Source organism: Lonchura striata, chromosome 36, assembly GCF_050655825.1.
Source record: "Lonchura striata isolate lonStrDom1 chromosome 36, ASM5065582v1, whole genome shotgun sequence".
In the NCBI taxonomy this organism is placed as follows: domain Eukaryota; kingdom Metazoa; phylum Chordata; class Aves; order Passeriformes; family Estrildidae; genus Lonchura; species Lonchura striata.
The window spans coordinates 1,982,768-1,992,931 of record NC_140738.1 but is presented as its reverse complement, the minus strand read 5'-3'; the positions used below and the strand labels follow the sequence as shown (position 1 = coordinate 1,992,931).

At 53.6% G+C, this 10,164-nt stretch overlaps 1 protein-coding gene across 1 annotated transcript; it reads right to left on the bottom strand.

The window, feature by feature from the left end:
• Window positions 1-513: 513 nt before the first annotated feature.
• Window positions 514-2,268, bottom strand: LOC146764013 (olfactory receptor 14J1-like). Its single transcript, XM_085565589.1, has one exon. The coding sequence runs from the start codon at window positions 1,800-1,802 to the stop codon at window positions 870-872; it is 933 nt and encodes a 310-aa protein (XP_085421715.1). The 5' UTR covers window positions 1,803-2,268; the 3' UTR covers window positions 514-869.
• Window positions 2,269-10,164: the final 7,896 nt, after the last annotated feature.

The window sequence follows — 10,164 nt, the reverse complement described above, 5'->3', positions numbered from 1 at the left end:
CAATGCAAACAGGGGCTGCTGAGCCAGTGCTGCCGTGTCTGTGCCTGCAAGGATGCGGCACCTCTGTGAGCTGGGGGAGAGGCCAGGGCTGCAGAGGGGGGATGTTGTTGGCAGCTCCATGAGGACGCTCTGGGACGCTGCCCTGGGCTGTGCAGCACTGGGGATGGATCAGCCCCTGCTCTGCTGCTCCTTCCCGTCTCCCCCAGGGCCCTTGCAGAGCACCAGCCATGCTGTTTGTCCCCAGCCTGCCCACGGCCAGCCTGGGGCTGCTCACGGGGGTTTTCTGTGCTGAGCATTGGCCTGGCCGTGTTCTTGAGAGAGCCTGGGCAAGGAGCCTGGAGCCCCCAGGCCCTGGCCTGAGGCGTCAGCGCTGCCCCAGCAGTGCCCATGGCCTGTCCCTGCTGCAGCCCTGGCACTGCCACCCCCAGGACTGTGCCCGGCCCCGAGAGCACTCAGGCCCGGCAGCAACACCAGGTCCACCAGGGCAGCGGGGCAGGGCCACGGGAGCAGCACTGGAGCACCAAGTGCTGCTGCTCCTGGGCACAGCTGCTGTGCCAGCCCTGATCTGCCCCAGCTCTGCACACAGACACTGCTGCTGCAGTTCCAGAGAAGGCAACAAAAGGGCATCTATGCAGAAAACTGTGCTGGGATATTCTTGAGTCTCTTGAGAGCACAGCCCCTCACTGACATGGTCTGTGGCCACAGGGAAGGTTGAGAGAAAGAAAATTAGAAATGGCACCAAAAAATTAATTTATTGTGGACAATATGAAAAAAAGTAAAACAAATAAAAATAACCTGCAAAATGAAACCAAAAATAAATATCAAAGATGACTTTTATTGTAAGTGATTTGCAGAAGTTGGCCAGCACTTTAATGTTCCTGAAAGAATCCAGTCATCAGTCTCCTCACTGCAGCCTTGAGCTCCTGGTTCCTCAGGCTGTAGATGAGGGGGTTCAGGGCTGGAGTCACCACCGAGTACAGAACTGACAGGGCCAGATCCAGGGATGGGGAGGACATGGAGGGGGGCTTCAGATTGGCAAACACTGCAGTGCTGACAAACAGGGAGACCACGGCCAGGTGAGGGAGGCAGGTGGAAAAGGCTTTGTGCTGTCCATGCTCAGAGGGGATCCTCAGCACAACCCTGAAGATCTGCACATAGGAGAAAACAATGAATGCAAAAGAACCAAATCCAACAGACACAGTAACAGTAATGATCCCAAGTTCTTTGAGGTAGGATTTGGAGCAGGAGAGCTTGAGGATCTGTGGGATATCACAGAAGAACTGGCCCAGGGCATTGCCATGGCACAGGGGCAGGGAAAATGTATTGGCAGTGTGCAGCAGAGCATTGAGAAAGGCACTGGCCCAGGCAGCTGCTGCCATGTGGGCACAAGCTCTGCTGCCCAGGAGGGTCCCGTAGTGCAGGGGTTTGCAGATGGACACGTAGTGGTCATAGCACATGATGGTCAGCAAGAAATACTCTGCTGAGATGAAAAAGACAAAGAAAAAGAGCTGTGCAGCACATCCTGTGTAGGATATGGTTCTGGTGTCCCAGAGGGAATTGTGCATGGCTTTGGGGACAGTGGTGCAGATGGAGCCCAGGTCGCTGAGGGCCAGGTTGAGCAGGAAGAAGAACATGGGCGTGTGCAGGTGGTGGCCGCAGGCTACGGCGCTGATGATGAGGCCGTTGCCCAGGAGGGCAGCCAGGGAGATGCCCAGGAAGAGGCAGAAGTGCAGGAGCTGCAGCTGCCGCGTGTCTGCCAGTGCCAGCAGGAGGAAGTGGCTGATGGAGCTGCTGTTGGACATTTGCTGTGGCTGCACATGGGCACCTGTTCATGGAGAAAGGACAGGGACAAGTCAGGAGAGGCTGCTTGGAGCCAAACCTGGGCCATTCCCTGCAGCCTGTCCTGCTGGGACTCACCCTGCCTTGTTCCTGCTCTGGGAAGCCTTCACCCAGGTCCCTGCCTGAGCTCCAGTTGTGCTGGCTGAGTGTGGCAGGAGCATCCAGGGCTGTGCATGGGGGCTCTCGAGGAGCCATCCCTGCCCTGCTGCGCTGGGTTTGTGGCCATGTGGCAGAGGGACAAGGCTGTATATTAGGATTTGTCATGGAAGTTTCTTTTACTGCAGAAAAGCTTGCTAGCATCTGCACTCCCAGGTCTAAGGAATGGCAGGCGTTGGTTTAAGGAATTGTTTTCCTACCCACACATCATTGCTGGCCTTCTGAGGTCAGAAATCCCCAGCATTCCTACTGCACTCACAGTTTCCCACTGAGAGCTGTGAGAGGTAAAGGATTCCCTGTGGCTCAGGGAAGATGACGGGCTGGATGGGCTTGTTCCCCCAGCACTGCACTGCTCAGCCCCCTCTGCTTCCCTGAGCATCTCCCTGGGCCTGGACATCCCCTCCTGAGAGGTGCCTTGTCCCTGCCAGCGCTCACAGAGCCCATCCCACCCTCTGTGCCCTCGGCCCGGCCCTACAGAAACCTGCCTGTGTGCAGGGCCCTGGCTGGGGCAGGCTCTGTGTGCAGCTGGGCAAGGGCAGCTCAGGAGAGTCCTGCTGGGCCCTGCAGAGGTGATGCTGCTGCTGCCCAGGGCTGAGGAGTGGCTGAAGGCCCTTTGGGAGGCTCCCAGCAGAGACACTGACCAGCCAAAGTCACAGTTCTGGAGTCTCTGTAAATGTCCAAACATTCCTTTGATGATCCTGTGTGTCCCTTTCAACTCAGAATGTTCTGTCATTCTGGGATTACAATTCCTGTTCTGCTTCTCTGATCCCCCTGTTGTCTATAATCAAAAGAGAAAAAAAAAACTCCTGCAACAGTGGTAGAACAGTAAAGTAAAAACCAGACCTTTATTGGAAACCTCCATGTGCCCCACTGGGGATGGGGCACACCCAGCCTCTGATTTCAACAATTCATTAAGGTTGATTAATTAGGATATTTACCGGGAACATCCAATAGGAGATTCACTTGCCCAAGTTACAGTCCCCTGGCTCAAACACATTGGAGTAGGTCCAAGGGCTTCTTTTCCCCAGTTTTAGTTATGACTGTTCACATTGTGGTCAAAAACCAAAATGTTCTTCTTGTAGGCACTCTTCCTAAGACTATACACTATTTCAGGAATATATTTAGACAGTCAGTTTATTGTTCTAAAATCTAAGACAAAGGTAGGAAACATACTAGTGTCAGCAAAGATTACTATTATATAAGTACACAATAGTAGTTTGATAAAGCTAATTAAGAGTTTAATACAGTAAAGTAGAGATTATAACTTTAAAAGAATATAATAGTTCTTTACAGAGCTATGGCTATATGAAAAATGTATAAATAGCAAAAATCTTTGTCAGCAACCTTGTCTTTCCCATCCTGCTCCAAGCAGGAAATTGACAACACCCTCAGGAAAGCTCCTGAATTTTAAAACAATCCCAGGCTTACTTTCTTTGGGAAGTGTCCTCCGGAGCTGTGCCCAGGCTGGTCTGGAGCTGGGAGCAGCCCTGCCCCAGCCAGCCCCTCTCAGCAGCAGCACCTGCCCTGCTCAGGGTGGCTCCTTCCCCCCACAGCTCCTGGCCAGCGCTGGGAGCAGCTCCAGGGCCGGCTGAGAGCTGTCCCTGGCAGGCAGCAGAGTCCCTGGCCCAGCACAGCGCCCTGGGCTGCAGGACCCTGCTCTGCAGGACAGCCCTGGGCACCCCTGGCTGCTCTGCACAGGAGATGAGCAGAGAATGCACTCACAGGCTCTGTGGGCATTGGCATGTTCCAGCTTTAGGAGATCACTCCAGGAGCTGCAGCTGCATTGTCCTGCAGCCAGAGGTTCCTGTGCCAAGGGCTGGCAGTGATTCTGCCCCAGGCACTTCTCAGCCCCTTCCCAGCCCTGACTGATTGAAGCTCTCTGTGCCTCTGTGCTGTGCCCGGGCTGGCTGCAGGCAGTGCCCCAGCCCTGCTGGGCTGGCAGAAGAGCTGCTCAGCAAGAGAAATGTGCTTTTGAAGCTCTGCTTGGTTACCAGCATCACCCTCTGTGCCAGGAGCCTGGCCCAGCTCAGCAGCACAGACACAGCACAAGGACTTTAATGACCCTCTGGGGCTTTGTGCTCAGGCCCTGAACATCAGGCCCTGAGAGGGAGCTGCAGAAACCTCTCCAGAATCCAACTCCAAAGTTTCTTGGACTTTTAATGGGTCCCACTGAGGGACATGACTGAGAAAGTGTCCCCAGGCCCCAGGCAGAGCAGAGAACTAGAGGCACCGATGACAGGTGGGGACAAAGAGAAGCCAAGTCTTGGTGCCCTGGGGCACAGCAGGGTCTGTGCCACCAAGGGCTGTGAGGAGACACCTTGTCCTGAGGCCCTGGGGCCTCCTGGCACAGCCCCAGCCAGGCTGGGCACTGTCAGCCCCTGGTCCTGCCCTCAGCATCCCCCCCTAGCCCACATCCCAGTGGCCTCAAGGATCTGCTGGAAGGAGTCCCTGGGGAGCCTTGGTCAGGAATGGCCCTGGGGGCTCCTTCATGCTCCCAGGGACTGCAGGCTTTTCAAAGGACTTTGGCTTTTGCTTTTGCCTTGGAGTCTCTGAGAGCTTTGTGCAATCATGGCCTCCAACTATCTGCTGTAATTAGTCCCTGGAGAGGCTTTGTCAGGAACAACACTCAGTGGTGCTCATTAATGCTCCAATATACTTCAGTTATTTTAAGGTACTTGGTGTTTCCCTTTTGATCTAGACTCTGTGAGAGCTTTGTGTAATCATGGACCCAATTATCTGCTTTAATGAGTCTCTTGAGAGCTTTGTACTGACACTCAGTGGGGCTCATGAATACTTTGACATACTTAAAGTTTTTAAGGTACTTTGGATATTCCTTTCCACACTGAGTGGTTTTTGCGTCATCGTGGCCTCCAGCTCCCTCCTCCAAGGAGTCCATGAGGAGTTTTTGTTGGCCATGGAACTCAGTTTGACTTATTCATTCTTTGAGACACTTTGGGTGTTTCCTCTGGATTTTAACTCCTGGATAGGTCTGTGCAATCTCTTCTCAGGCCCTGAAGTTCCAGGGCTCAGCTCCAAATGCACCACGGGGCTCATTCAGATCAAGCAAGTCCTGACAAACCATGGTTCTGCCTTGATTTCCCCCTTGTCTGGGGCAGTTCGTCAGGAAGTTTCTATGGTGGTTTTCGTTCGCCAATTTGAGATTTCTCAGGCAATGCATCAATTAGTGTAGTGGGTTCAGTGTTGGCTAATTACCAGTGCACTCACTAGAATATAGTTTGTCATTTCCTGCTCTAAGATAGGAGAAAGGCAAAGTAGGCTCTGAACTTTAAAAGAAAAGTTTATTAACAGTAATTAAAAGAAAGAGTAATAAGAATCAGAACAAAATTTTCAGAACACTTACCCTTTCCATAAAACCTGGCAATGTAAAGAGACAAAACCTAAAATTTTCTGTCCGTTCTCTTAGGGAGACAAGTTCCTCTTGTTAAGGTTATGGAGACTTATCCACAAGACAACAGTTATCTCATGGCTTTTCATTTCCACGAATAACAGCTCCCCAGAAAAATCTGTAATTGTCAAGTCCCCCCCATTTTTTCACAGCTTTTCCCAACACTGTGTTTATAGCCCATGTTAACTAACGAGGTATTAGTTTCAGGATGATCTATTTAAGAGCAAATATTCTCTTCATCTATTTCTGAAATCATCTTCATCTCTGGGAACAGAGGTCTTCTCTCCCTGAGGGCACAGGGTCTCATCACTATTTCTTTTCAAACTTCTCATGGGATCACGGCTACTTCAAAGTTTACTAACTGTAGCATGGAGGCCTTTGGTGAAAAAAATTATCTCCACATACTTTTCAATGCCTTACAGGGAAAAAGAGAGTCTGATATATCCATGACATCCTTCTCCACAGCTTCAGCAGAGGATTTCAGCCCCAAGATCAAGGCATCTCCTCATCCCTCCCATCTGGGACTCAACTTCCCCTTCCTTGCCCTCGGTGTGTCCATGCTGCTCCTCTGTGTGCCTGCCCTGTGTCCTTTTCTCTCACAGGAGGGAGGATGGCAGCACTGGCAGAGTCAGTATCTCCCGGGGCTGCAGATGGTTCCGTGAGCCCGGCCGGGCTCGGTGCTTGCGGCCGGAGCTGTTTTGCCATGGAGGTTTCTGCAGCGGCTGCGCTGGGGCTGTGTCAGGCTGGGCCGCGCTGGGGCAGGACCAGGATCTCAGCAGCCAGGCCAGAAGGCTGAGATGGGGCTGGGCCAGCCTTGGCACCTCTGTGGGGCCAGAAGGGAAAGAGACCCAGCCAGGCTTTCTCATCTGTAACTTGAGTCTGCACAGAGGCATTCCTTAGTTCCTTAAGTTTAACTGATTGTCCATTCTCAAAGCTAATTACTGATTGTTTTTTGTCAGACACAGAGGAAACTGCTAGCAGCTTCTCTCAGGACATCACTTCCATGATGCAAAACCACCACAGCAGCACAGAGCACAGAGCTCCTTTGTCCATATTTAGTGGTCATGTGCCCAAGGCCTCAGAATCCCTCCTTGCGAGATCTCTGGGCCCTCTCCAAGGTGTTTTCAAATGAAAACATTCAGCTCATGGTCTAAGAAAATCACCAGAGGACAGGGCCAGCCTGACCTGTCTGTCCTGGCTGCTTTTGACCGGGAGCAATCCTAGGATATATGGATTTTGGGAGGACAAATTCTCATTTTGGCCACGGACCTAGACATGCAGGCCGGTTCTATAGCATAGGAAGTAAGGAACAGAGCCCCAGTGTTTCCCTGGATGGATGAGAGGTGACCACAAGAGGCCAGCCAGAGCTGGTAGGCTTTGTTCTGAGAGATACCCTTGCATATAGGAAATTTTTTAAGGAGGACACCAATTTTGGCAATGGGCATCTGAAAAGATGGATGGTTCTTTCCCATAGCAAGGAAAGCACGGAGCCCCAGTGCTCCAGGAGTTGATGAGAGGCAGCCCTTGGCATTCCAACATCAGCCAGACCTGTCAAGTGGTCCCTGGCAGGCCAAGCCAGCTGGACCTGGTCCATGTTCCCTCGCTTCCATGGGGCCCCACAGTGTCCCAATGGTCCCTGGCTTCCAGGAGGCCCTGAGGTGTCACAATGCCCCCTTGGTGACACCAGGCCCTGAAGGGTCGGAATGGTCTCCATGGTTCCATCAGGCCCCACAGAGTCATAATGGTCTCTGGGTCCATGAAGCCCCACGGTGTCACCATGGCCCCTTGGTTCCATGGGCTCCAGTGGTGCCACAATGATCCCCTTGGTTCCATGAGGTGCCCACAGTGTCACAGTGATCTCCATGGGAAGGAAAGAACCGAGCCCCAGTGTGGCAGGGGCAGCCACCAGAGGCCAAGGGGAGCCAAACTTGATGGTACTGGCAGATTTTGGCTGGGAGCAACTCTTGGATAGACAGAATTCTAGAGGTGGAATCCCAATTTCAGGCATGGACACCCAGAGTAGAAGGACAGTTCTCTGCATAGGAAGAAAAGCATGGAATACTGGTGTTTCAAGGACAGTTGAAAGGCGGCCACCAGAGGCCTAAGCCAGCCAGACTTCTCTGTCCTGGTAGCTTTTTTCTGTAAGCAGCCCTTGGATATAGGGAATTTGGGAACCTAAATTTCTGCCATTTCTGTGTACATAGGGATAGATTTTTCTATAAGAAGGAAAGCACAGAGGCCAAGTGTTTCTATGGGAGAGGGGAGGGAAGGGGCTAGGGAGAGGAGAGGAGAGGAGAGGAGAGGAGAGGAGAGGAGAGGAGAGGAGAGGAGAGGAGAGGAGAGGAGAGGAGAGGAGAGGAGAGGAGAGGAGAGGAGAGGAGAGGAGAGGAGAGGAGAGGAGAGGAGAGGAGAGGAGAGGAGAGGAGAGGAGAGGAGAGGAGAGGAGAGGAGAGGAGAGGAGAGGAGAGGAGAGGAGAGGAGAGGAGAGGAGAGGAGAGGAGAGGAGAGGAGAGGAGAGGAGAGGAGAGGAGAGGAGAGGAGAGGAGAGGAGAGGAGAGGAGAGGAGAGGAGAGGAGAGGAGAGGAGAGGAGAGGAGAGGAGAGGAGAGGAGAGGAGAGGAGAGGAGAGGAGAGGAGAGGAGAGAGTGGCTCCTCTGAGGCTAAGCCAGCCAGACCTGTTTCCCCTGGCAGCTCTTGTCATGGAGTAACCCTTTGATATATGGAATTTGGGATGAAGAATCTCAGTTTTGACCATGGACACCTTGAGAAGAAATAAGGTTCTTTTCCATTAGAAGGAAAGCACTGAGCTCCAGTGTTTCAAAAGCAGATGAAAGAGGCCCCCAAGAGGCCAAAGGCAGCCAGACCTGTCCATCCTGACAGCTGGCACTTGGGTGCAATCCTTGGATGTTCGGAGTTTTGGAGGTGGAATCCCAGTTTTAGCCATGGGTGCCTGGACAGGAAGAAGAGTTCTTTTCATTAGGAAGGAAAACACAGAGCCCCAGTGTTTCAGAGGTACATGAGTGCCAGAACTCAGGAAGCCAAGGCCAGCCAGACTTGTGATTCCTGGCATCATTTTTCTGGAAGCTATCCTTGTATATAGGGAATACTGGAGGCAGATGCCAAATTTTGGCCATGGGTGCCTGGCTGAGATGGATGCTTTTTGCCCATAAGCAAGAAAAGCACATGGACGCAGTGTCTGAAAAGCAGATGAGGTGGCCCCTGGATGGCCAAGACAGCCAGAGTTGTTTCTATTGGAAGATTTCATCAGGGAACAATCTTTGCATATAAGGAAATCAGGGGAAGGAATCCCAGTTTTGACCATAGGCCCCTGGAGGAGAAGGACAGTTCTCTCCCATAGGATGAGGAAGAAAAGAGTCAATTGTGACCCTGGGGTCCCATGGAACCAAGGGGCCATGGTGACACAGCAGGGCCACATGGATCCAGTGGTCCATTGTGACACTGTGGATCCAAGGAGACCATGGAGACACCCCCAGAACCTCATGGAACCAAGGAGTCCATGGTGACCCAGCGGGGCTGCATGGAGCCAATGGTCCATGCTGACACTGCCCATCCAAGGAGGCCATTTGGACACTGTGGAAGCTCATGGAGTGAGATGGCCATTGTGTCACCGAAGAAGTTAATGGCACCAAATATCCATGAGGACACATCAGGGCATCATGGAACCCAGGAACCGCTGTTGGCAGTGCGGAAACTCCTGGAACCAGGGGCCGTTTTGGCACTGCAGAACCAGCACAGCTGCTGCACCTTGTCCCCTGCCCTGCACAGCTCCTTGGGAGGAATAGCAGGAGCAGCACCCTGGGAGCCTTGGGAATGCCCCTCTGGGATCCATGGCTGGATCCCAGGGGCTGGAATATCAGTTCCCCAGCCAGGAAAAGATGTTCCTGCTCTTGAAGGCAAAGCTCATATGGAAGAGCCAAAAGCCAAGTAGAGCAAGATCCTACAGTGACATTTCACTGCCAGCCTTCATAATTTCACCTGTGGTTGTCGTAGCTCATGGATTGGGAATTAAATCAGGGCAGGGCCTTTGGTGGGAGCTGCCCTGGGTTAAAGGAGACACTGAGAGAGAACCAGAGCAGGCAAAGGAAGGCAGGTAAGTAGAAGGGCGAGAGCAGCCGTGATCTGCAATTCCCAAGGCAAAGGCAGCAGCAGCCTCCTGCTGTCAGCTCAGGGTGAGTAAAACAGCGCTGAAAACAGCGCTGGAACCCGATCCTTCCTTCCCCTGGGGGCTGGCTCGGGGCAGCACAGGCGGGCCCTGGGGAGCCAGGGCTGTGTGCGGGTGCCTGTTGCTCTGCTCCAGAGTCCATCTGGAAAAGCCCTCGGCAGCCGAGGCAGGAGCAGGCGGGAAGGGGCCGGCGCTGCTGCTGCTCCTGCCTGGGAGCCCCGGCCGGGCCGGGCCGGCGCCCGCTGCGCTGCGGCTGCTGCTGCTGCCAGAGCCGGGCGGGGTCGGGACAGGGACGGACACGGCACAGCAAAGGCCGCGGCTGCAGGGCTGCTGGTGCTCGGCCAGCGCTGGCACAGAGCTTCAGCCCGCAGCCAGCCCAGAGCGAAAGGCTGGGAAAGGCTCCATTCCAGCCTTCCTTTGCTCGGCACTGGGAAGGGACTGAAATTAAAGGAGAACAGCAGGGCCCGACCCCTTCTCCTTGGGGAGGAGCCCCACGGCTGGGGCTGTGAGGGGCCATGAGGGGCTGTGAGGGGCCGTGAGGGGCTGTGAGGGGCTGTGAGGGGCCGTGAGGGGCTGTGAGG